Source organism: Ruditapes philippinarum, unplaced genomic scaffold (genome assembly GCF_026571515.1).
Source record: "Ruditapes philippinarum isolate M1 unplaced genomic scaffold, ASM2657151v2 ctg110_1_1_1_1, whole genome shotgun sequence".
NCBI classification, from domain to species: domain Eukaryota; kingdom Metazoa; phylum Mollusca; class Bivalvia; order Venerida; family Veneridae; genus Ruditapes; species Ruditapes philippinarum.
The window spans coordinates 119247-146231 of NW_026856488.1; the positions used below are offsets into that span (position 1 = coordinate 119247).

At 30.5% G+C, this 26985-nt stretch overlaps 1 protein-coding gene across 20 annotated transcripts in view; it reads left to right on the plus strand.

Moving 5' to 3' along the window:
- Nucleotides 1-26985, plus strand: part of LOC132746718 (voltage-dependent calcium channel type A subunit alpha-1-like) — a 289277-nt gene that overhangs the window by 107231 nt on the left and 155061 nt on the right. For 15 of the 20 annotated variants that reach the window (XM_060735934.1, XM_060735942.1, XM_060735932.1 and 12 more), the window contains exon 1: nt 1063-2370. The exons of 2 other annotated variants lie outside the window; for them this stretch is intronic. In XM_060735934.1, coding sequence (XP_060591917.1) covers nt 1158-2370 — 1213 coding nt within the window. In that variant the 5' untranslated portion in view covers nt 1063-1157. Of the gene's footprint in view, nt 1-1053; nt 2371-26985 lie in introns of those variants that run through there. 3 more of the 20 variants (XM_060735945.1, XM_060735955.1, XR_009628030.1) reach the window with 2 other exon arrangements.

Here is a 26985-nt window from a genome sequence, read left to right on the forward strand (position 1 = left end):
ATGGTCTGTTTTTATTTTTTCTGTTTAAATTGTGGTGGTATCAAAGTTTTAATGCAAAGCACAACATTATTTTATGAACATAACTTAATACCATTGCATAGTACATTGTAAAATAATTTCATTTTCTTTCACGCGAACGATAAAGTTAATTTTTTACATCTGGTTAAATCCCCGTATTAAAGTTGTTTAAATTAGCATTTAGGTTTAACGTATTCGTCCCTTATATAACGAATACGTTTGTCACGTTAATCACAACTGTCTATCTAGTATATTTGTTTTGGATTATTGTGTATTTTTAATTGCGCAGTGACTAAATACCGCATTGACAATGGCAATTTCTCCCCCAATCTTTAGAAATAATATTGTCCGTCTTTAAAATTTTGTAAAAATAAAACTACTCTAATCGAAGAGACATGTACGTTTTGTATATATACACTTTATTGAAGTATACAATAGAGAAAAACGGTCTACGTGTCGTGTTCAATTCAAAAGTAGTTTAACATATGTTTTGATATTTTATAGTGTATTAACAATGAAAGATGAACTAGTATGGTAATTATTTGAAAAAAGAAAAATCTATATTTACGGGTGTTTAAAGTTATCTTCTGAAGAAATGAATGTGTTTTAGTGTTGTTTTTTTGTTTCTTGTGTTTTTCAAAACGTAATTAAACGGATTTACTTATTAAATTAAAAATGGAATATTATCATAAAAAGAATCAGAAGCAATTTTAGGAAACAATAAGTGTGCTATAAACAAACAAGAAATAGATTAAAAGTTTGGATTTTTATGTATTTATGATTACTTTTAAAGCGTTGTAGCTTTGTTCTTAGTCAATTATGACTGATTGCTAGTCACATGTGCTCTATGAATATAGGATCAAATGATCAGGTTAAAATGTCTAGTCAATGGAAACGGAATGTGCTAGAAAATAAAAGAGAAAAAATAATGTTTTATGAATTAAGCTCATTTGAAAGTCACAATTTTACAAGTAAATGGTAATAAATAGAGATTTAAGTGATTGCTGAAACAAAATTACAAGAACGGGAGAATTTTTCAAGAGACGGTGGCATTTTTATATTGCACTTCTCTTGCATAATTTCATTTGCTATTCCACTTAAATATATCATGACCGGAAGCCTTGGTGGAAATTTGGACCATGTTTTCTGAACCTTTTAACTACATTACTTCCGTTTTCCGTGATCTTATAGGAAATAATCCCAATAATGAAGAGTCTCCTGAACACGAGGATCTGTCTTCTGAGCGAACGCTGTCACGTAATCGCTCACAATCACGTGACAAAGTGTCGTCTGCAAGTGCTGCAGCGACGCAGACTCAGACCACGATAGAAATGCAGGAACTGAATGCATCTAAACTAAGGGAGGCAACTGTTGTAAGAGACGCTGAGTATGAGGAAAGAGTTAATGAAATGTTAGCAGAAGTTACGAGTAGGGAAACTGGATATTCCTCCGATACAGATAGCTATGAAAATATTTCTATACATTATAACGATACAGATGAACCAGTTATCAGTCGTGACACGTTTGAAAGAGGAAGCGGTCCTAGACACCGAAATGTTTCTTCTCGACGAGAACTTACAGCAGACGAAATTCAAATAGAGTATGAGTCACGTGACCGCTTATCGCCAGGTGTAAATGTAACGCGAAATGACATGGGGAGTAATGCTTCATCTACTCTGGCCACTGTTAGAAGACCAGAGGAGACATTATTGAAGGACAATTCTAACAATATGCATTCAAATGACGCCAGGGGTGCAACTAATATGGGTTTCGAGGATGGTGAAAACGAGGCAGCTCAAAACAATCTTGAGGAGCTTGATGTTATAAAACCTCTTCCGAACATAGCGTCGGTTTCAAACATTTTTATGGAGCTCAAAACAGGTAGAAATAATTCAGGCAGTCCGGAATTAAATTCCAATTTGCAATCGCAAGTACCGAAGCGTAGATTTAGCGCCGCAGCTGAATGGACAAAATTGGCAGAAAATAAGGCTGTTCTAGCATCTGGCAGCTCGACCACAAGTTTTCTTTCAACAAACCCCACTGTTGCTGCCCGACTGACTGAATCATATCAGCGTGCACAGAAAAGGGTCGAGTCAAGACGGCCATCTCTTTATTCCATTGTACGCAAAATTCATGCGGAGAAATTAGCCAGAAAACTTCGGGCCTTTATAGACCATAACGCTGACTCATCGTTCCAGTTTAAACAACCAAAGTATTACATGCAGGACTCTAGCTCTAGTGACGATGAATTCGTACCACGTGACCCATACAGCACAGTGTTAAGGAAACGGAAGTGGTATGAGCGTAAACCGAAATCAGGGACGGAAAGATTAATGCAAACCAAATTCTTTGGTAAGAATTTTCGTCATTTCAGGTATCATATAGTGTAATCGTATGCCATATGTAAATGCCCTCCTTTCAATTTCATGGACCTATAGGCGGACCTTGATATTGATGCCCCTCCACTCCTTTTCCCACCCTTGCACCCTCTCAAACAGTTTGGGCTTGTGTCAATCAATGTGCCCTGCCAGCGTTGCTTACTTGTTTCAGGGCTGCGTTCTGGCCACCTTTCCTTGTTTTTAATAGTATTCAAGATGACGTCAATGGTCTGATGTAAAAGTGTGGAGAAAACTTGCTGTAATACTTCCTCACGTTCTCCTTATGCCTGTTCCCATAGTCACTTTTTAAATTTACCGGTCCTTACATTTTATTCAATAACCGATATAAAAAATTTACTTACAAGCTTTTTCAAAATTATTTAAAAGACTCTGACACAACGACACCCAAGTGTTGACACATGTACGTGATGAGAAATAAAGTGTAATATATTTCTATATGATGTCATCTCATGATATTGTTAAATGTTAATCTAAAAGTTTCATATCATAAATAGCTAACTAACTCGGATAAAAATCAGTGTATTGTTTTTGTTGTCATTTTTTTCTATACCATCCACAATACAAAGAAAGCCGGTCAAAAAATGAGTGGTAATTATTATGCATATACTTCAAATAATATGAAAATCAATATCTAGATGAATTGTCATGCTATATAAAAGGTTTTTAACTTTAGTTTATAAAGTTTTGGGGTATTGAAAATAAGAAAAAAATAAAATGAAAAAAAAAGAAAAAAACTTAATTTAAATACATTTGAAGATTTAGCTGCGACATTACCTATATTTTTTTTTATAAAACTTAAAAGCCCATTTGATATACCTAAAAAAATATTTCTATCTTTCAAAAGCTTTTTTATTCTGATATATTTGATGGTATACAAAAAGTTACACATTGGCCAATTATCTGAACCATCTTTTTCATTTGCAGATATAAATTCAGTGATAGTGAATAAGAAGTTAGTATGGAAGTCAAAATACTACTTTGTTTACATTTTACTACTTTAATAACAAATTATTTTGCACCTGTCACTTTCTTCAGATACATGTATCAAGCATCTTACATTCTCTGAAACATTATTTATTATAAAATTCATGTATAACCTTTCTAAGGAACTACAAATTGTATTTGTTTTTGAGGCATAATGTGCCTTTAACCTATGATAATTATACCGGTTATTTTACAAAGTTCAATTTTGATATATGATACGTATTACATTATACAAAAAACAAAAAAATGTTGGTTTCATTTGTATATATTTCATATAAGAAATCGTAACACATCATCTTTTCTTGACTGACAATGTCAAGGTCACAGCTAGGAAAAAAATGAGATCAGACTTATTTGATAGCTTTAGCTCAGAAACAATTTAGAGAAATAGATAAAAATGAGACAGAATATGCCAGATGTGTATGAAATATTTGTATTTTAGGCCTTTTTTCTGAATTTCAAATGAATACGAATCTCCGTAAATCATCAATATAAAGATGATTAATGTAACAGCCAGGAATACCTAAGTGATGAAATTTACCGAGGGGTGTTATCATAACAGCTTCCATAGATCCCATTAGTTGATTCAATATTGTACAATATGCGCCGGTCGATTAAGTACTTTTTTCGTGTATATTATAGAACTGGGCGACAGGGAAATGGGCATTCAGAGCGTTCTAATAGGCAACATTAATACTTCAGTAGTCTAGATCTTTGCTTTTATTAATATTATACAATAATAGCAATAATAAAAATGTTATTCTTGTTATATTCGTTTTTACAGTTCCCCATTCCGTCTTTTTATTTACATGTCTGCATTTACTGTCATGCATAGATCCCTGACCTGTCTGATTGTAATCATCAGATTAGTGGATACAATAAGAATTTCACCACAACATATTTGTTAACAAAAGAGCACATGCCAATGTTTTTGGTTAAATCTATAGTTATTCAAATAAAAGATCAATGTATTGATCTATCAATTGTTATAATGATTTCTTAATCATCAGCTGAAACAACGAAAGCAGCGGCAATAACATCATCATCGTTCTAATAATAATCATCGTTATTTAACACATCATCGTTGTCAGTAGTATTTTTAATGATGGTAATGGTCGTCGTTTTTAATTATGATAATTTTTATTCGTAACGTTATTATTAATATGATAATAACTAATGATAATAACAGATGAAATGATAAAATGATAAAAAGAAATACTGATATTAGTTATGATAATAATAATTATAATAGTAATCACAGCACGAATGAAATTATCATGATCATAATTACAGTATTCATCATTAGAAATCAATTTTGATACTCAATTGATATTAATACGTTTATACACTTACATGATTATAGAATATAGCACGTGATGATTTATTGATTAATCGATCTTGTTGCTGTATTGCTCGGCAATTAAAAGGAATATTTTTATAACCACATTGTTATAAAGCAGATTGCACTAACTCGACTTTTAATGATACACTTTTTTGTTCGCTAATCCTTTCATTTGTTTGGTGGTTTATTCGTCCGTCTGTTTGTTGGTTGACGGGTTCGTTTATTCGTACGTTCGTTCGTTCAGTCACATTTATTTATTAACTTGTGACATTACAAGATCATATATTACACATATCAATCAATGCAAACTACTTTATATACTGGTTGAGAGAGTGAAAATAATAGCATCTTTAGGTGTTAACATCATCATTTTGATAATTTCAATAAATTATGATATAGTGGATTTTTACGAACTTATAATTATTTGATACATTTTGTATTTTTAAAGATCATGGGTCATAGCATTTTTATTTTAAACTATGGTTAAATATAAAAAAATGACTTGGAATAATAACATAAATATAGGTAATATGTACAAAATGGGATTTCACTTAAAAAAACACAAAATTCCTCTGCTGAATTTTGAAGGAGACTATCGAATCGTATTTTGTCTTTTGACTGACTACAGTTAAACTTTGTTCCGGGCAATGGAACAAAAAGTCTTTATGTATGTATTTGTTTTATGAAAATATTTTAAAGCAGACGAAACAAAACTGACTAAGTTTTCGAAATTTTAAGCGCTACTTTTTCGTCATTACATGATTTTATGATAAGATATACACCTTTAATGCATTTATGTAGATAATTCCACGAATTTAATTGTGATAAAAAAAGAACATGTTTGGATTACAGAATCGGTACTGCTGTACAAATTCTTCCTTCCTCAGTTGTGAATTCATTGGAGGTTTCGGTCCGTTTTCCCATCTGCCGTCCCATTTGTCGCTGAACTAGAGTTACAACTCTAGCCGGGAATGGACAAAGCTTTACAGTGTTCTGTTCATGAGTATTTGAACGGGATTTACTGACTAACTATTGTTTTCGAACCCTATCCAGGCTCTTCTTTCTCGCCAATCATCAATATGAGATGACTCGCTTACGTTCTATGGTCGAATTTTGTAAATCTTTTGAACTATTATTCCGGACTTGAGGTATAACTAATCTTAAAACAAATTCTAGTATTATTTGGTTTGTACTATCGAGTTCAAACTACCTTTTTACACTTAATATATATATTACTATGTTGATTTTTACATTTTAGAAATAAATATATTTATAGACATTCTTTAGATAAAGTTGAGACCTCTTTCTAGATCTTACAGCTGCGCTCTACTGATACAAAACAAAATGCTATTCTAATATCAATACAGTAACCGATCGCTTGGTTGAGCGTAACTGTAGATTGTATTATTTTCTATGGGGAAATATGATACTTTTTTCTCTATAAAAGAAATCACTTGTATCCGAACTGTCTTGAGTTATGGTGATTCACTTTTGACCTCTCTTAAACATGGCATTTCTTAGAAATTTTAACAATTTCCGGATGGATTTAAGAACTCTTTCCTACGGAATTCGCGACCTGATTTAGTATTAATTTATCAGGGGAAAATCATTTTTATGATAGTAGCATATCATTAACAGGAGTTCCAAAGGAATAAAAGAAGTTTTGTCTAAAAGCAAACAAATGTGTATTTGTACATGTTGTAAATGTATTATTCCAAACTTTTTTTTAATTCACTGAATATTGCAACCATACAAATTAAAGTTTGTTTAATGGACGATACTTTTACAATATTTTAACTTATGACAAAACGTTATATAATACATAGTGAGTTCTAGTTAAAATGGAACCATGGTGACTTAAAATATGTTTGCTATAGTCTCTAACGGAGTATATTAAGGATAATTGCAAAAGAAAAGAGACTTTGATAGGAAGTTGATGAAAATGAAGAATTAGTGAGAATAATGGAATGAGTTAGATTTATACTGTAGTAAAGTAACAAACTCAAAGCATGGATAAGCTTGTTACGGCTCACATTATAGGTAAATATTCTACATACCAAATATTTATTATTCTACATATATGTTACACTTGCTGGAATATGTAGAAATCTGATATATACTTTTCATTATTCTACATAGTTCTATATTACTCTAGTTCGAGTATGTAAAATTCTGATATGTACATTGAATAGTCAGCATGTTTGTTTCTTATCTGAATATAATGGTCGTAATAGTTTGCTTAGTTTTTATGGTACTTTATACTTATATACAGTATAAAACATCCTACATATATAAAAGTATGTAGAAGTCTTACAGGACCTATTCAATATATAAAAACCTACAATAAAATGATGTTTGACACATATTATATATTTTTTACATATATGATAGATTCAACATAATACTGTGTATTATATATGCTACATATTACATATACACCACATACGTAAATTATTAGTTATATATGTTGCTGACGATATATATGGGAGAATATAAAAAAAATTAAAGATTTATATTATCCAAACAACCCGGCAGAATTAATTTATCATCATCATCATCATCATCGTTTATTTTTTATACTCTTCATCATACATTTTAAGTTGTAATATGCGTCCATTTGAATAAACTTGAATACGTTAAAGGTTACTATTATATTGAAAAAGAAATTTAACAATGAAATTTTAATTGCATTAAGCAAGATAAAGCTGTACCAGAAAATACAGTCCATGTAATGCATTGTTTGAATAATGTTCAGTCCTTAAAAAAAACTGCAAATACACTTTGTCTACAAAGGTGTTTATTCAATTTAAATGGACAGAAATAAAGAATCCCTAAAGAACGCACAAAACAACCAAAATTTGAAAAGCTACAGGCTCGGTTTGATTGAGCCTGAAAGGAAAGTGCAAGTTTCCGTTCATCCCCCCCCCCTTATCACTGGCTTAAGCAGTATTCAACATGAAATGATTAAAATTTGTAATTTTGAATCATCCGCTGATGTAAAGCCCTTTTTAAAGCCAAGTTCTGAAAGGTTGCTAATGTGATTATTTTCCAGTGTAGCCATTCACACATGTCAATGAATGAAAATAAAATAAAACATTAGCTTTCTCTTGAAACCGTTGCCAGGAGACATGTCAGGTAACTTACATTAATGCCATTTTCTTTGACATTAGAGTATCATGTTTTAAGACATCAAAGAGGATGCTTCCTTGAATACGCTGTTAACATAGACTTATAAAAATATCTACATCCTGTGTGTAATTGTGGAAAATGACTTAATGAATAGTGAAACTTCCCGAATATTTTAAAGCATTATTGATTTTCACATTAAAAGTTTGTCAATTTATGCACTTCAATTTTCTTTTTTATCTATTGTTTTTAATTAATTAATTAATTAATTAATTAATTAATTAATTAATTAATTAATTAATTAATTAATTAATTAATTTAATTGTTTTAATTATTTTAATTAATTAATTAATTTTTATTTATTTATTAATAATTTATTTATTTATTTATTTATTTATTTATTTATTTATTTATTCACTCATTCACTCATTCACTCATTCATTCATTTATTTATTTATTTATTTTGTTTTATTGTTATTTTTTATTATCTTATTTATTTTATTTTGGTTTATTTTATTTATTTATTTATATTTTTTGACAATCAATTAATACAATGACTGATAGTCTTGATAAAGAAATATATTACATGTATTTCATGATTGATGATTTTTCTATTGATAATCATTTAACAAGAATAGACCTTTTTCTTAAGGCGTACTTAATTGAAATATTATTGCTATGAACAATTATTTGAAGACTTTAGCCTATTTGTATTTTTTCTCAGACTGATCGACTTCTGATCAACTGCTACAGAGCAACTGATAAAACATAACAAAGATGTCCCGTCTGCATATATATATTACTTATCTGATAACGTGATTCCCTTAATTGATTGTCTCCCATTTAAGAGGCTTGTGTCAATCATAAAGCGACAACCTCAATTCTAAAATAAAGAGAAAATGAAAATAAAACAAAAGTAAATAATGTATACAGTTTGAGTTGGCATGTATGTTAAAAATGGGACACGCTCACGCACGCTAGCGTTGGTGGCAGCAATATTCAATTTTCAGTACTACAACTGTAAAACTGTTTAAAGTTCAACACTTATTTCCTAAAAATATAGGATAGAAACATGCTTTAAACTTTAATTTCGTCATGATAATGACATTCCAGATGCAAATTGTCTAATTTCAAACATTTCTGTTTAATTAAGATCACCGGTTCTTGTATGAATATAAAAATGCGTTGATGAAAGTAATTTTTTTGTTTCCTGTTGGACCAATATGTTCTGTAAATAGCTAGAAATATTCATTAAACAGTTTCAAACGATTTTATCATGCTTTTTCAGCACATTATTTTGCTGGATGTATTTTTTGTATAATTTTATCATAAATAGTATAAGGCACATCTTGTCTTCTTCATTATCAAAAAGAATGTATCAATCAAGAAATGTCGTTTTCTGCAGAAGATTAATAGGTTATCTACAATTTTGCTTCTCGTACAACAAACAGACTTGCATTTCATCAGAAAAAAGGATAAGCTGTTTTATTAAGAAGTTAAAAACTCTTCCACCGTCATCCGTTTTTCAGTAAGACATTGTTCGATAGCTGATTTATTGTGACAGCTTCTAGAGTAGTTGAGTGATCAAGTTCATTATAAAGGCTATATTATTATTCTAGGGGTGTGAGAAATGTTGCGCCTTTTCATTATCCCTCATGTACATACTCAATAAAACAGCGTCTGCAATTAATTTTTCATGTAATTTTGCGGTGTTTAATGCTTCCGAAGGATCACTTTTTTCCAGATATTTGAACAAAACTTCATTATTTTTCAACCGGAATTACGTTGTTTGCTCATTTTTGCATTGTCGAGCTGAGCTGAACTGACAGAATATTTCAAAAGATTGACTGATATAACATGTATAATGGTGGTTGGCCAACAGTTGATGTTTATGTTTATAATGAAATATATATCTACCTAAAACATGAAAAGAGACTGCACTCTGTTTTAATAATTGAACATTATGGATATTTACAAATATTTCCTTGCACCATGAGCGTTATTTATCATCATTCATCGAAGCAAATTATAATATTGACATGAATTAATGCAAAATATAAACTCATTTTCACTTTCATCTGTTTATTACTCACTATAATATACCGTTAGATAGGCATAATGTCACTTTAACTTCACTAGTAAAAATGCACCACATGTAAAACGTATGTATTGCTTTTAAAGTATACCTCAAAATGGCATAACGTCATAGAAGATATTCAGTGATAAATAACCTTATAAGTTTGTCATCAACCAGCTCCGCGGGTTTTGTTGTCTGCAATCAATTTAAATGATTTACGAACTTCTGGATGTATCAGATATATGCATTAAGGCAATCAATCATCCATAGATATAGATGCATCCCCGCTAATACTCCAGATCACCACTGATATCTTCTGCTTTTATGAATAAAACATGTATGCATCGCCTTCAAAATTGTCATCTTTGCAGCCTAAAACACCAAAATTTCCTTGCATAGAAAGTTTTAAGTATAACATATCGACGAACTATATTTTTGCTTTCAACGAATGCAACAAACTTGTAGATAATTTGTAGAATTATGTACAATGCTGTTTTATGTATTCTATAATTTGCCGCAAACAATCTGAAAAAGGTGTGATCCCTAGTAAAACAACATTGTAATGAAAAAATATTCAGACTTATTTTCATTGAGTCTGTTCATGAGAGATAGTGTAAATGTGCAACATCTTCTCATGCTCCCTAGCACCGGCTTATGCGGTCCTCAATCTTAAACAGTAACTTGCTGAAATCAGAAAAGAAAAAAAGGGAAAAGCTTAAAGCTGCCACGCGCCACTTGACACCTGCTGTTATGGAATATACAATTCAGAAATGGGGTCCTCTCAATAATAGAAAAAATGCAATACAAAGTGCTGGTTTTAACCAAAGTTGGCGGGCGGGCGGGCGTCAACGTTTGGTTTTCGCTCAATAACTTTAGTTTGCTTTGGCCTATTGACACCAAACTTGTTTTTAATTGAAGTGTTTAAAGCTTTATAATTGAGGTCTTTATATTGCAAAAATATTGTTTATAACATAATTGAAATGGCTATAGAATATTTAAGATAAAAAAATTCTCGGTATATACATCTATCATTACAATTGAATGTGTGTGCATTTGCGTTTATTTATACTTGCCACAGGTTGCCCATATGGGCGAGTCCTTGTCCAAAGAGTATTTGTCATATTAAATTTTAGAGGATAGTGCAATTATAGATACAGAAAGATGCCCCAATTCTAGAAGCTTCTCCTGGTTCTTTACATGCCAAGTGTTTAAGCACCCATACACGGGACCTTAATTATAGTCTCATCCGAAAGACTGATTAGTAATTTTAGTTGGCCAACCCGGGAATCGAACCCACAATGCGGGCTATGCGGGCTAGCGACCAATTGAACAATTGAATGGATCGTTTGCCAAATAATATACCAACAAGTTAAAGAAGAAAACTTTTGTTCTGGTATGTTTTATTCTGATTTTCGTACAATATTCATGTATGTTAATGGAGATAATAGAGGCATTCTCTGTTACAACTTAAAGTTTTAAAAACATTATAATTTTTACTGTTTTAAAATTTTTGAAAAAAAGACCTTTTCATCAGATAAAGCCTTATACCGTTATAAAGATGTGTTATTAATTGCTATTAATTTGTTGATAAACTAAGATGGGATAAGAAAGAAATGTATATTTGGGTACTGTTGAAATCTATAAGAAACATCGATTTATAGCTGAAAAAAAAAAGAAAATATCGACTTAAACAAGTTTTGAACAGTGTTAGATATTGTGCTCATACATTTTCTCAGCATGGACTTGAAATTTGTTAAGGTTATACACAATAAGACATAAAGAAAAAATAACGTAATTAGATTAGGTTAATCAATTTTATCGTTAGCATTAATGAGTGTTGTACTAAATATAGGACCAATTAAACATCGTGCTTTTAATTTAGTATCAAGATAAATACATCTTGCCAGCAATTTTTTTCCAAACAAGTACCAGGAAATACGAAAATATTTTTTTGTTTTGAAGAGACCTTCCCTGTTTGATTAAATATTATAGATTTTTGTATGTAAAAAATAAAGCAATAAATATGCATTGATTAATCACATAGTCCAGTGGGACAAAAAGTAATAAAAAACTCCAAAAGAAAAATTTCGTATTCATCCGCATGCAACTATGATGGTACTTGGCTTAATTGAAGCAGCTTAAAATACAGGTATTGTGCCAGTAATCAGCCTCAGCCTTTTTAATAAAAAGTTTTTGTTTAAACAGATTCATATTAAATAGTGACAATGTTATAATTGCATTATTTTTTAATAGTTTTTTTACAATGTATCTATAATATTTGTTGGTTGATTCTCGTAGGTGTATGTCTTATGTTGAACATTAAAAAAGATATATTGAAACTAATTCATAGCATACGTGCACCTGCTTTATTAAAACTGTAATTGATTTATAATTGTAAATGTTTTATATACTATAAACGTCGTTCTATTACTTAAAGTGTGTCAGCTTTTAAAGGTTTATCGCTTATTTGACATTATTTCGCCCGATGTTTGCATTTCAAGTAACTTTACGTTGATATTAAACTGACATTATGCTCATATTTTCATAGTCAAGATGAGCTAAATTGACTTTACGTTTCAAAAGTTGACTATTTAAATGGTGTTTGACAAATAGTTTATATTGGAAAATGTTTAGGATAAAATTTAAATTCTGCCTAAAATATAAAAAGACTGCCCCACTCTTTTTATAAACTGAACGTAACAGGTAAATTCTAAATGATATTTACAGAAATTTTGTTTGAATACGGGGTTATTTAGTTTTTATGCGAAGTAAATTATTAAATCAAAAGGAATTCTGGCAAAATGAAAATCTATTTGGACTCGCACCTGTTCACTCACTATATACATTTAGATGGGCATAATGTCACTTTAATATATGTTCTACTCTGTTCTGTTCTATTAATATCGCACAAGTATGGCATTTTTCTGTGAAAAAAAGAGAAATATAATTTTGTTCAAGCTATTAGAATTACAAACTGATATTTTATTTCATTAATTTATTTTAAGTAATTGAGATAGTGAATCGAGAAGCCGCAAATCTAATATCATCACCGTTTTTAGAAATAAAATGTCATAAGTCATATGTTAAAAACTATCATAGCATTCACATTTTTTATTGTTTTTCTATTTCTTTTAGTAGTGTGTTCACAAGGTCGTATAACAAAACAATAAGTTAGTTGTTCTTAGTTAATAAATCATTGCAGCACAATAAAACACCTTTATTCATAAGGATCTTGCTTTCAAAAGAACAGTTCATGATAAATAGATATGGAACGCCATAGCTGCCTCATGTTGTTACAATTCGTTTTATTTTTCCCTAAAATCGTCTTATTATGTATAATAGAAGTGTTGGATTGCCAACATTTTATGGTAACCTGTCTTAACGAAGTCTTATTAGGTCAAATAAACATTTTATCTTCTCAAAACTTAGTGCTGACTTGTCTAAACACTGTCTTATTATTTCAAAACGTCATGTTATCATGTGCAAAACCGGTGTTAACATGCCGAATGGAAGTCTTAATATGTCTAACATGCACGCTATATTTTCGAATTAAGATTTCATTATGTCTGAACAAAGACTTGTTAAATGTGGTGTTGAATTGTCTTGAAATTGTCTTATCATGTGAAACAGTAGTGTTATCTTGTCGGAAGTTGGTGTCATCTTGTCCCAATGTGATCCTGGTATGTTATGACATTGTTGTATTATGTTAAACAGTCGTTTTGTCTTGTCCAAATGTGATATTGACTTGTCTAAACACCGTCACATTTTGTCAGACTGTCATGTCATTCTGTTCAAATTCGGTGTTATTTTGCTTAAATAATGTCTTTTATGTCAAAATAGTATGCTGTCTTGTCCAACTGTGGTGGTAATTTGCCTAGAAATTCTCTTATTATGTGAAACAGTAGTGTTATCTTGTCGGAACTTGGTGTCAACTTGTCAAACTCATGTCTTATTATGTCGGCTAGTAGTGATATCTTGTTCAACCGTTATATTGACCTGGCTGAGTGCTGTCCTGTTTTGTCAAACTGTTTTGTTGCTTTGTATGAGGTGGTGTTATTCTGTCTTATTGTGCCAAAACATCATGCTGTCTTGTCTAAAACTGTTGTTATCCTGTCTAAAAATATACTTATTATGTGAAATACTAATGTTGACTTGCCAATAAATTTTGTTTGTTTGTGTAAACGTTATTTTATTATGTCAAACAGTATTGTTGACTTGTCGAAGGATGATATTGACATGTCTAAACACTACCTTATTATCTCAGATCGCCATGCTATTTTATCCAAACTTGATGTTAACCGGCCTAGACGCCGTCTTATTATGTGAAATAATGGTGGTATCTTTACAAATTATGGTTATGAACTGTTAAAACGTTATTTTAATTTGTCAAACTGTCTTGCTATTATGTCCAAATGCAGATTCAACTGATCTATATTCGTCTTATTATGTCAAATAGTTATATCATCTTGTCGAAACGTGGTGATGACTTTTCTAAAATTACTTTCTTTTTGTCAAAGTGTCATTTTATTTTGTCAAGGTTCGGTATTAATTTTACTAAATGGCTAAGTATCTTTTTTTCCTTTACAAACGTGGTGTTTACTTGTTGAATCACAGTATCAGCATAATTGACTTGCGTTGACTTGCCAGTTTATGACGTTAACATGCCTAAATGCCGTCTCATTATGTCAGATAATCGTGTTATCATGTCCAGATGCGATGTTGTCAAAATTTAGTATCACGTGACCAGAGCCCGCGCGGAATGATAAAAGATAAAGCAAAAAAAGATAACGGGACAGTTTAGCAAAATCAGACAGCGCTTTCTCAAGACAGAACTAAATTTGAACAAATGTACATAATTATTACACATAATAAGACTGTTTCTGTGTTTAACAAGAAAACATAAAATTTCGACAATATAACACTTCTATTGTACATTATAAGAAAAGGTTTAGACAAATCATTACCACATTTCGACAAGATAGCGCAATTTTTTTACTTTATAAGACTGAGTTTAAACCAGTCAAAACTGCTCTTTGACAAAATAGCATACGGTTTATCATAATAAGGCATGATTTAGCCCAGTCAACACCCCATTTCGGCAAGATAATTCGAATATTTGATATAAAAAGACAATTCAGTAGTGTACGTTGGCAAATTAACACAGTTGTTTGACACAATAAGACAATGTTAAGGCACTTAAACACCGTATTTTGACAAAATAACATGACAGTTTGATAAAATAAAGCTGTGCTTTTACAAGTCAACACCAAATTTCGACAAGAGAACACTACTGTTTAAAATGATCAGACAGTCTTTTGAAAAAACAGCTCCACAATTTAACAAGGCAACATCACATTTTAAAGAGATAAGACTACTGTTACGTATAATAAAGCAATGTTTAGACACGTCAACAAAATACAATGGCATTACAAAGCTTATATTTGACATAATAAGACGCTTTCTGTGCAAGATAAAAAGAAATGTAATAACATGAGGCAGCCATGGCGTTCCATAAATAGATATATGTAAACTATATGGTATTGATTGTCTTATAAAATCATACAGTCCTTCTAAGCTGCAGAATATGTGAATCGTACGAAAGACCGGTAGGGACATTTCAACTTCAAGAAATCGCGATTTCAACTTCATGAATTCACGATTTCAACTTCATGAATTCACAATTTCAGCTTCGTGAATTCACGATTTCATCTTCACGAATTTCAACTATACGAATTTAACTCCATGACTTTACGTTTTTAATTTCGCGATTTTAACTGCATGAATTTACAATTTTAACTGAAAGTGAATTCATGTAGTTTAAATCGTGATTTTGTGATGTTTAAATCGTGAACTCACGAAGCTGGAATTTTGTTGACTCAACGAGTTCACTTTTCCACTTCCGTGAATTCACGACTTTAACTGCACTAAGTTGAAATCATAATTCTCGAAGTTTAAATCGTAAATTTATGTAGATGAAGTTGTGAAGTTGAAATCGTGAATTCATGAATTTGAATTCGTAAATTCCTGAAGTTGAAATCGTGAAATCATGATGTTGAAATCGTGAATTCCTTAATCCTGTATGTTGAATTCGTGAATAGGGTTTAAATTGTGAATTTGCGAAGATAAATACGAGAATTCTAGAAGTTGAAATGACACCATTGGTCTTTCCTAAAATCGTTATTGAGAAATTTTCTCAACATTAATTTATAATTCTAATGTACTTTAAGTAATGTTTTATCTTTCTTACAAATCATTTGTCAACTGATAATGAAAGCAAGTATTCAGCCAACTGTGTGCACTTTAACCTTTTACCCCATGAGCATATTGCGAAAAATGGCCATTTTCATTGAAAAGCCTCCTGTAACAAGTTCAAACTGCTATGAAACTGTGAAAAATGCTTCAATACTAATGAAACTCGGCACAAATGTTGACTACACCAAAGCCTCTAGAACATCATGCTCAATGGTAAATTTCTGTTACCATGGCAACGGGGGGACGTCTCAAAATTGCCAAAAATCACTATTTTGCATTGTTTTTTTCCATCAAAACTGATTTCAAAGTGCTGCAACTTCTCAATGAATTGAGATAGAGTAAAAGGCTTTTCAGCGTCGGTTACTAGTTACCCTAAGATCGACCTGAGGCCATTTTTAGCCTGTCACATGTCCAAAATTTTCTTGGAGATGAGGGGGACTCCGCCCCCTTCAAACCCCCCAAACAGAAGGGGGCACATCCCCCTTCTGGCAACCCCCTGATGTAATATTTGGATGGGGGACGGCGCCGAAAAAGTGGCCACTTTTTGGAACAACATTTCTCAAACGAAAAACAGTGTTTGGGGCATAATTAGGGCATTTTTCACTGTTTGAGGCCTCAAAAAGGGGGGGGCAAAAAGCCGTCGAAACATGCTTATATAAGGGAAAAGGTTAAATATGCTTAACCAAAAATTACAAAAATGTATTAGACATTCTAGCTTCTTCTAGTTATTTTAAAACCAAAATGCATTTAACAATATATTGATGTATCCATTGACTTCTATATTTGATGCAATCAGGAGTTATCTTTGAAATGTCAAATAAAAAAGGCAGTCTGTCAACGGATGACTTTGATGTATCTAATGTCGTATTTTAAAACGAAGATGTATGGAGCCTACTTGGCCTAGCAATAATTAAAGCTCTTTGATATGTTTAACCGATGACGTTTGAATCATAATGATGGAATAACGATCCTTAATGAAAAAGTTGATAACTGTTTCCGAAATCGCAAATTTTTAATTATCGCGAATCCCTAATTCATTTTAATGAAATATACATGTATTCCAGGAATATAATCATATTGGCTGAACGACACGCAATCCCTATTTTCACCATGCGTGTAAAAAACTGAAACCTGAACTAATGATCATGTTATTGGCAGACAGTGGCTATAATCTGTTTGTTGAGAATTGTTTGTTTTTTTTATTTTTGTTTCTTTATTGACACATAGATAAAGAACACGTTGAAATGCAAGTTACGTGCACAGAGCAATGTTTAATAAAACCAGTTTGACATGGGTGTCAGGTATATCAAGGATTGGTCAGTATTCAGGTTAAAGAATTGTTTAAATGTTTCTAATATACATCTGATTATCGGAAGGCAAAGGACCTTGGCCTGATATACTTTCTGTGAAATATGTTGCCATTAATGCTTTGATAAAGCACTTATTTTGACTTATAACAAAATGAATGTAATAGCAAGTGTTATGGATGGATGCCTTTTAATTGAACCTCTACTAAATATAGTTTTATATGTTTTACTTTTATTGCCAGTGAAACTTAAGTGTAAAGTGATAAGTTGAATTTTTTATTCCTTCTTTCGTTTTTTGTTTTTTTTTTTTTTTTTTTTTTTTTTTTTTTTTTTGTATTTAGCAAAGTTTTATTGAATTGGATTGGAATCTTGTTTATGGAAGTCTTTTTACGTTTTCTACAGTTATGGCTAGTAATTTCACATTTAGCGTTTTTACTTCAGGTGCATATTATCTTATATGCTCTAATTTCATAATTTAAACAATATAAAACATATGCTCGTCCTTTTTTAAAGAAGATGTATTCATTTCTGAGGCAAATTTGCCTTTAGAATAAATTATTTTTCATATTTTTGCTTTTTTTAGAAAACTAAATTATCGGAATGAAACATTATATTTGTCTTAGATTTGAAGGGATTTAACCTTGGACGTGTCTTATTGCAATGTTATCGATCATAATAAATAAAGTACACTGTAGATGTATCAAATAATGCTGTGAAAATAGAAATCATTTGTTGTTGTAACGTTAACGTACCTGAAATGTACAACTTGAACCGCAGCATAAGAAATGAATAATTCTAATAAATTTGCCTTAAATGTATGTGTGTTTGTGTTTGCGTGTGTGTGCTAGAACAATATGTAAATCAGCAAGACTCAATATTATAATTATATAAAATAAGTATTTTGTGTGGAAGGTGAGATTTTTTCTTTACATTTTGTCGATTTACATTTATGGGTTTACTTAATTTTTTTATTAAAATTGAAAGCACTGTATGTTTTTATACATACATGTTTCTTTAACATGTATATATAACACAAATATAACACATATACAGTTTTTTTGTCATTATTCATGACATATGTTTAAAAACTGCTAAAATGAAACAAAAATATGTTTAGATATGTGACTCCATGATTTTTCTTGACTTTGCAATGTATTGCAAAAATGCACAGTTTTGGCTTTTACAGTATAAATAGTTTATATGATTTGAATTTAACATTCAACATATACAACTCATTCCCAACAAATTACTAATGAAATGTTATATGTGTTGAACAGGGATCCATCATTTGATATTTCCTTTTCACTGCAAATAGGATCAAATATCATAACAATTTATGTCTGAGTCTTCAATATTCAAAGCAGTTGCCACGAAACGATTGCAACTTGATCTTAAAAGCATTTTATTACCTTGTGATCCTTTGAGATGTTTGCTTGCTTTTAAGATTAAGGTTTGAAATGCCATTAAAACATATATGTTTATTTTTTCTGTGTTGATTTTTTTTTTGTCATAATGCATTATGGAAATAAACCTCTGATTCCTGTGTACCTCTAAAACGCCGTTTACTTTTGTGTCATTGAAAGTAAATGTTCTAGTTAAGCCATTGATAACCAAACAATATAAAGTTTTTATGCAGAGCATTAGAACTACAGTTGTAATTGTAAATTTCAAATAGCATTTCACAATAATATGTCGGATATGTGTGACCATTACATTACATCGTCTCGTGAATTACCGTTTCTTTCGGATTCTTTTTTGCTAATTTCTTAATACGTGTATGAGCCGCCATGGACTTTGTATTCTTTCATGTGCTAGTTTATGGTGGGACAGTAGTTTTACAAAGGTGCCCGTTTGTGCATGAAAGTAAAGTTTGAAAGTCGCCATATGGTCTTTATAGTGCCAATAGGACTTGCAATGTTTATTTTCAATTTCATTGCCTCCGAGGGATCACTTATTTTCCATATTTTTTATACTTTACAACATGAGGTGTCAGGTGCCGCTGTGTAAACTGTAAAAACTTGCCCCGAACTTCACTTCATTGTTGTAATATTTTCTGGTCCTGTCAAGGTAATTGATTCACCAGCACTTTAGTTTCGAAAATTTAATACCTCTTAATGCGGTGTCAGGGAGCGTGAGAGATGCTGCTCTTTTACGTAATCACGCATGAACAGACTGAAACAAACCGAGTCTACAATATCATATTCATGTAATACAATTGATATCGTTGCTTTGCTTCCAATAGATCACCCCTTTTCTAGATTTCTAAGTGCAAGAAAAACAAAAAACAAAACCCAAATAAAACATACGATATGTATTCATATGTATATTTTGCCGTTACAATTAAAATAACTGGAGCATACCTAAGGTATATTAGTTGTATTACATAAAATGAAGTTTAAAAGTAATGTTTTAGAAAATAAGTGACATAAACATGACAATAAATTATATCGGGCGACATAAATAACGTGGCTATACTTCATCTATATTAATCTCACTTAGACATATTTAATTTTGCTATATAGATAGAGATGTCGGCTTAATAAGTTTGCCTAACAGATACATTGTTTTGAACATAAGTTTTATTGTCTTATTTATTCGGAAACACAAAACGTCAAGATGTTGCAATTTCAGATGATTATCTTTAAATTGAATATGTCTGGCATAAGGTTGTCAAAGGGTTTCTAAGGAATATTTCTGTTATGAAGAAGAAACAAGTTTTGGCCATATTCTCACTTGTACAACGTTTAAGAGTTCTCATACTTTCAATGCGTTTTTTTTTTTAAATTTTGTAGACAGTTTTGCAACTTTTTTCAAAAACACTTTACTTGAAAGCTTACTCGCCATATGAGCTCATGAGAATACATATTTGTACAATCAGCTAGAGTTTCAGAAAAGCATACTTATGGAATATATTCTTTAAAGGTCGATTCAGCTTCGTACATGCTATCTTTTTTAACTTTTCCAAAGCTGTTTTTAATTTTTGGTACCTTGTTACAGTTTCCAATATGTCAATATATATCACTGAAGCATCCTTTGCTTCATTTGCGTTTTGACAGTTGGTACAGTTGCAGTAAAATAGTATCTTGTATGGAAGTTAAAAAACATTTTGTTTACATTTTGCTACCTTTATCTTAACAAAATCAAATTCAACAATCTTTTCTTCAGGTGATAAGCGTTTGAAAGGTTCTTAATTCATTATTACAATATGTATAAAACACATGTTTGCATTTTCTGAAAAAAGAAAAACTTCTTCGTTTCTGTATGTGCCTTAAATATATTTGCCTACAAATGTTGCACACGTTAAGGTCCTTGATATGACTTTGTCGCTGTCTGTGAGCTGTATACTCTCACTGACAGCTTTGTAGAGATTATTGTCTGTATATGATCATAGACTCTAAAGAGAGGCGGAATAAATTGGATTTAGCCTAAGACATATAATTTAGATAATGGCTTTTTATAACAGGGTTTGCTCCCCCGCTAGATATCCATTCTTGATTGCCGTCAAAAAAGATGTCTTCTCTTTTCTTGTGTGTGTGAAACTCACTTAGCTGATAAACAAAAAAAGTATAAATGTTTTAAAAAAGAACACTTACTGACGATCCATACTTCTTTAAACTTAAGAATGAATTGATAACGTGTAGTTTTTATTTATGCAAGGAGTATGTTTTTAACATCTGAAATAAATAAAATGATGGTTCAACACAAAATAAGCATACGGCTTATTAGCTTAAGCCTAAACGTACATGTTGAATTTGTTTTTAAGTATAATACAACATTAGTATGAACAGTATTCTATTAATTATATGAACATTTTAATTTGAGTTACTGATTTTTGTTTCAAAAGAGAGAGGAATTTATGTTAAGATATGTGCATGCATAGAAATTTAAAAACAACAATTACATTCACTTGCGACATGGTTTACTACTGATTTCAAGGAAAGGATTTTTCAAGGAATTTTAAAGAAAACAAGCCGTTTTCACACTTGAAAAAAAAAGGAAAAATAATGTGAGTTGTCATAGATATTACATACATTAAGCTAAAAAAACACTGCAGAGAGTATTCAGTAAGCATATAGCTTAAATCGAACTTAAATAGATTTTGTATAAACTTAAATTGCTGTATGATGTTATTTAGAAAAAATGGTATTCCTAGATAGTCATTCAAGTGTTAAAGTAATACATGCTATTGTCTGGTCAAGAGTCAAATTGTACATCAAGTGTTGGTTCCATCCATCAAACAGAGACAGAATGGAATTCCCTTTTAACAACAACTCTTAACTCATTTTTATCATGTTTTGCAATACAATATCTAAATCCTTTGCTAGTATATTAATGTGACGACTTTGAAGGCGAACAAATAGGATTCGGTCATTACAAAGTCCCTTGCTTAAAAAAGGGACAGTTTCCCTTCACACGAAAATAGTAAAATACAAAAACAAAGTAATCACTACAAACCTTGTTTCAGATCTTCTTTATTTCTTCAGACTGATTCCAAGGATTTATTGATATAAAGTCCCTATTGGATGTATGACTTTCAAGTACATGTAGCATTGTTATTCGTAATTGTTCATTGATGATGAAGCAACTTGGTGACAATTGTTCAACATGATAGAAGAAAACTCTTAACTGGGCACTTCTTGAAACATTTCCTCTCTTTGATGTATTATATGAAAGGAAACTCTGTTGACAGGGAAGGAAATAAAACTTTCATTTCTTGTAAATTGTTATATTTGATCTAAATAATGAACAAATCAATGATAAAATTATTTTCTGTTTGTCTTATTGGCTTTGATATGATATTTGTTTTGCCAGATAAAAATATCTTGTCTTACTGACTTTAATATGATATTTGTGTTACCAGTTCAAAAACTATCTATTAGATGACTTTTTTCATTTTTAATATATTTAATTAATATATATATATATTTTTTTTTTTTTTTTTTTTTTTTTTTTAGTTTTATTTTTGTGGGTGTTTATTTCGCTGTTTTTTTTTTTGTAAGACTCTTTTCTTGTTAAACGTAAAACATTGTAACCGACTAACAAAAACACTCATATATGCAATGAATGCGAGTTTGTAAAGCAATTTATTTTGGATAGTTAAAGTCACTTCTCGCTTTAGTTTTAAGATTAATATTATGGATTGAAATATTTTTTCATAAAATTTTCTGATTAATTGAAATTAATGGCATTTGTATAAAAAATGGCTTTGAGCAATTTATAATTCCAGTAAAATATAAGTTTAAGTTTTCAGTTTCATGTGTCTTTCATGAACTCCAAGATATATATTCGTATTTTACTATAATAGAGTCACTGATAGTTGTATAATATATTAAAGACTCATAACAAAGCAATATGTTATTCACAAACTGTCTTTTATTGGATTTATCGGCTACAATCACCTAACTGAGAAAAAGGTGAACGGACTAGCAACATTTTTTATCGATTAACAATATATTAATGACACTTTATGCCGACCTTTCCTTCTTATAAAGGCTAAATCAATGATTGTATCAGTTTCTAAGCGTTGACTGATGATTGTAATCGTGATTTTCATAGCATCTAGTTTATTTTTGAGGCCATTATGTGATAATAATCATCGGTTATAAAAGCCGATAGAATTTCCATTCCTTTCTTTTTGATTTGTATATAATTCAAATTTTTTATAAATGAATTCTGTGATTGTTTTTAATTGTATGAATTTGATTTGTGTATATGAAATCTTAGCAGTTATACTCAATGCCTTCTTAAATTTGTGTAACAAAATAAAAAGAAAACAACCTCTTCATTTCTTTTAAATGAAACAGTTTCAGCTTCCTTTTTTATTTCAGTTATTATGATACAAAGTCGCATTGTTTTTATGAACTATAAAATAAATTAAAATCATTTAACGAGAAGAAATACTGCCGTGTTTAAGATATATTACCCTGTACTATTTTCTGTGTGTATAGAAAAGCAATACTATTGCCAATAGTAACTGAAAGATTGTTGGATTTTGTATAACATCACTGTAGTTTATATCATTTCATTACGGATATATGACTATCATAGTTCATATGGCGATTAGCTTTATTTAAATGTTGTCTGGCGTTATTGAAAACGTCTCACGTTTAAAATTCTCGTCAATGTTCGTTTTCTTGAGATATTGCAACAGTTTGCAAAACATTTTATGCCTTGTTGATCTGGTGAATCTAGCATCGCTATCATAAGGTTGTAATAAATCAATGGCTTACACTATTAGACATGTGTAATATTAAAAGGAAGGAGAGTCGATCGGATGAAAATGTAAATTTAATTGGGCTCTTGGTCAAATCGGATCAGGAGGGACTTTGTGTAATTGAATCGTTCAACAGTGCCATTTCCCAATGGTTGTACGGAAATAACATAGCACGTGATAATTAAAAATGGAAAATGAATATGAAGGTTATTTAGTAATTAGGATGTTGATGACACAACAATGAAAATGACTAATAAAAGTAACTGATGCTGACGTATCTATGGTACAAGAAAGAGTATGTTGATGACAGGATTATGCTGTAAAAAGTTATATATACTGTATTGAATAACTAATATACACATTAGAATGGATAAGATTGTCTCAGCGCACATAATTGGTAAATATGCTCATTTTACATTTCAGATGTACACATTTTTGTATTTTTTTTCTCTTGACTTATTTACCATTGACTTTAAAAAAAAGTTAGCAATTAATGTAAATTTGTTTATTTTTTATTCTTTTTTTTTATTTGCGATTTGCCTTATTAGTTTGGATCTACAACAATACATTAATTTCATTTTTGATGCCAATGTAATTAAAGGGAAAATGTTTATGAATTGATATCATTTCAAGTAAGTGTATGACATTGCTAACAAAATCGTATTGGCCTCATGAATCAAAAACATTCACATTTGCACTTTTGTTTCAAATAAATAAATGTTATAATGAACTTTTGTTTACATTAGGTTCAATATCATGAACTTTTAGATAATTGATGCAAAATATTTGAATAAAATAATGTATGTATAAAGTATATATTACTATCTCTTAAAGTTGGAACAACAAAAATGATATATGATAAAAAATGTTTGAAATTTGTAAAAGAACGAATATATTTTATAATAATGTAAATAACCCCCAACTTACAGTGATTCATTGGTATTTTTAACCTTTACATTGTTAAAGTTTATCAAAATATTCGCAATGAGAAATGCATTAACAAGTGTCCGCCGTCAGGCTGGAAAACAATTGACGAATACACAGTAAATGTTTGGATCGTGTCACGTCATTATATCAAATATTGCAAAAGATTTGTTCGAAGCTGATGAAAATTACTGTTTGTTATTCTTAAGTTATTATATTACTATTGAAAAACAAATGAAAGAAATACATGAAATACCATGGTTGATTGAAAAAATATACAGTATAGGTCAAGCGATCCCATCTGACATTGTCATCATTCTCTGTCATTTTTAAGGGAAATCGTTTTCATACAATTTTAAGTACAATTTTGGAACAACTTCTTGCAAGACATTACGGAGGTTATCATTCAAATACTTATTCCAAATTCAAAAATTCAAAATGAAAACCCTGACAAATGATAACCATATCTTTTATGTTATATTTAATTAGAATACAATGATCCTGAACATATAGCAAAAGACAAATTACTGCTTCTTTCTAGACTTGAATACACGTCTTAAGAGAAGTCATCATTCTTGTTAAAAGTGAAAACTCTTCTTTGAGGTTGTACGATTTAAGGGACAACATATGTCTTTATTTTCCACGCATATTGTCTGAAAATAATCAGTTGAATAATGTCATTGTTTTTTTAGCGTTGCAAACACAACCTTTTGCAAAATTGCTTGCATTGACTTTTTATAATGTTTATACATAATAGTATTCAGCTTATGTTTTGTAGGAATAATACCTTAAGTTTTCAAATACGACACATACCATCAAGCTAAGCAAAATGCAAAATCTTTGCTCTACAACAAAAAAAAGGTGGCAAAGAAAATGGAAGTAAAATATCATACTGTTTAAAATATATTCGTTTCACAATCATGATAAATATGAAATAAGCATGTAAGTCCTTCCTTAAAAAGATGGTACTAAATGTGTGAAAATAATTGATTGATATTTATATCTATACAGACTGTATATAATCTAATTAGAAAATCGAAATTGATAGTACAACATGTATAGCAATTCATCAAACGCTACTGTCGTATATCATTAAAACATTAGGTCAGGATATTTCTAATTGTCGACATATAATTGGTTGACACATCTTAACGTTTTTGGTTCCAACATTCCAAGTATCAACCTACTAATATTGATCGATATCAAAAGTTATACAATAAACCTTCTTTTTTTTCAAAAGACCCAAAACTGAACAACAAAAAGTTGTATATTTATTTGTTAAGTTAAAGTCTTTTACTGTCAAATCAGCTTATGTAAGTTTTAGACAAATTATATTGACAAGTTCAACAATCATGCAATTAAATTATTCGCCTAAGTGTGAAGTATTGTCCGTCTTAGTATTCATAAGATATATGTTTCATAATGATGAATCAATCTGTTATCGCCTCAAATTTGATTAAACGCTTGCAAGTTGGATATATCCTGTTGCTGAGCAACGAAATCGTCACTTTTACTCAAAAGACTCACAAGTTTGCCAAGGAAAAAATCATGGTTTCAACATTGGAAACTTGTTATTTTAAGCAGTTGTACAAAAATCGTAAATTTTGCTTCGATTGGTTTGAAACAAGTTTTCTTGCTGGAAAGCGTGTTAGATTTGCATTTCAATGCACTTGTCAAAGTTCATAAAATAAACTTCATATCTGTTATAATTGATTGTTTAAGCCAAAAGCCGAAATTTTATTGATTCGATTTTTTTTTCAATATTCACAATGTCAATGCTCTTACAATAAAGAAAATTCTCCGAGTGTAAAATACTTTGTCAAATTTTGAACAATTGCTTCAGTTATGAATAATGTATGTGAAATTCTTGTTTATTGGTCTCCGTTAAAAGGTTTTGAATCAAAATAGTTGTCTGTGCACGTCTTTGTCTGCAATGCTCTGTGCTCATTTGAAGTTCAGTGAGTTTAAAAGAAGTTCATTAGATATTGGCATGTATAGACATTTTCCGTATGGAAGAAATTTCATGAAAAACAACGGTGGCCTCTGTAATGAAGTAAGACCAAGAAAGAACCGCTTATCTCAGTTAATCCACCCCTTGTGACTGAAGGGTTCCCTTAAAATGTTGAGACTTAAGAACTGAAGCCATCGTTTAAGAAGCAACTAAATGGGTTCAAATAATTGGAGTCTATGCTTCTGCTAGCTCAAGCAGGTCAGGTGGTTTAGAACCATTGTGTTGCTTGTGTATATCTTTTTGGCTTTTTTTTGGTCAAAAGTTACAAAAGGCGGGTGAATGTATATCTATTTAGCTTTTATGCCAAAAGTAACATAAGACTGATGAATGT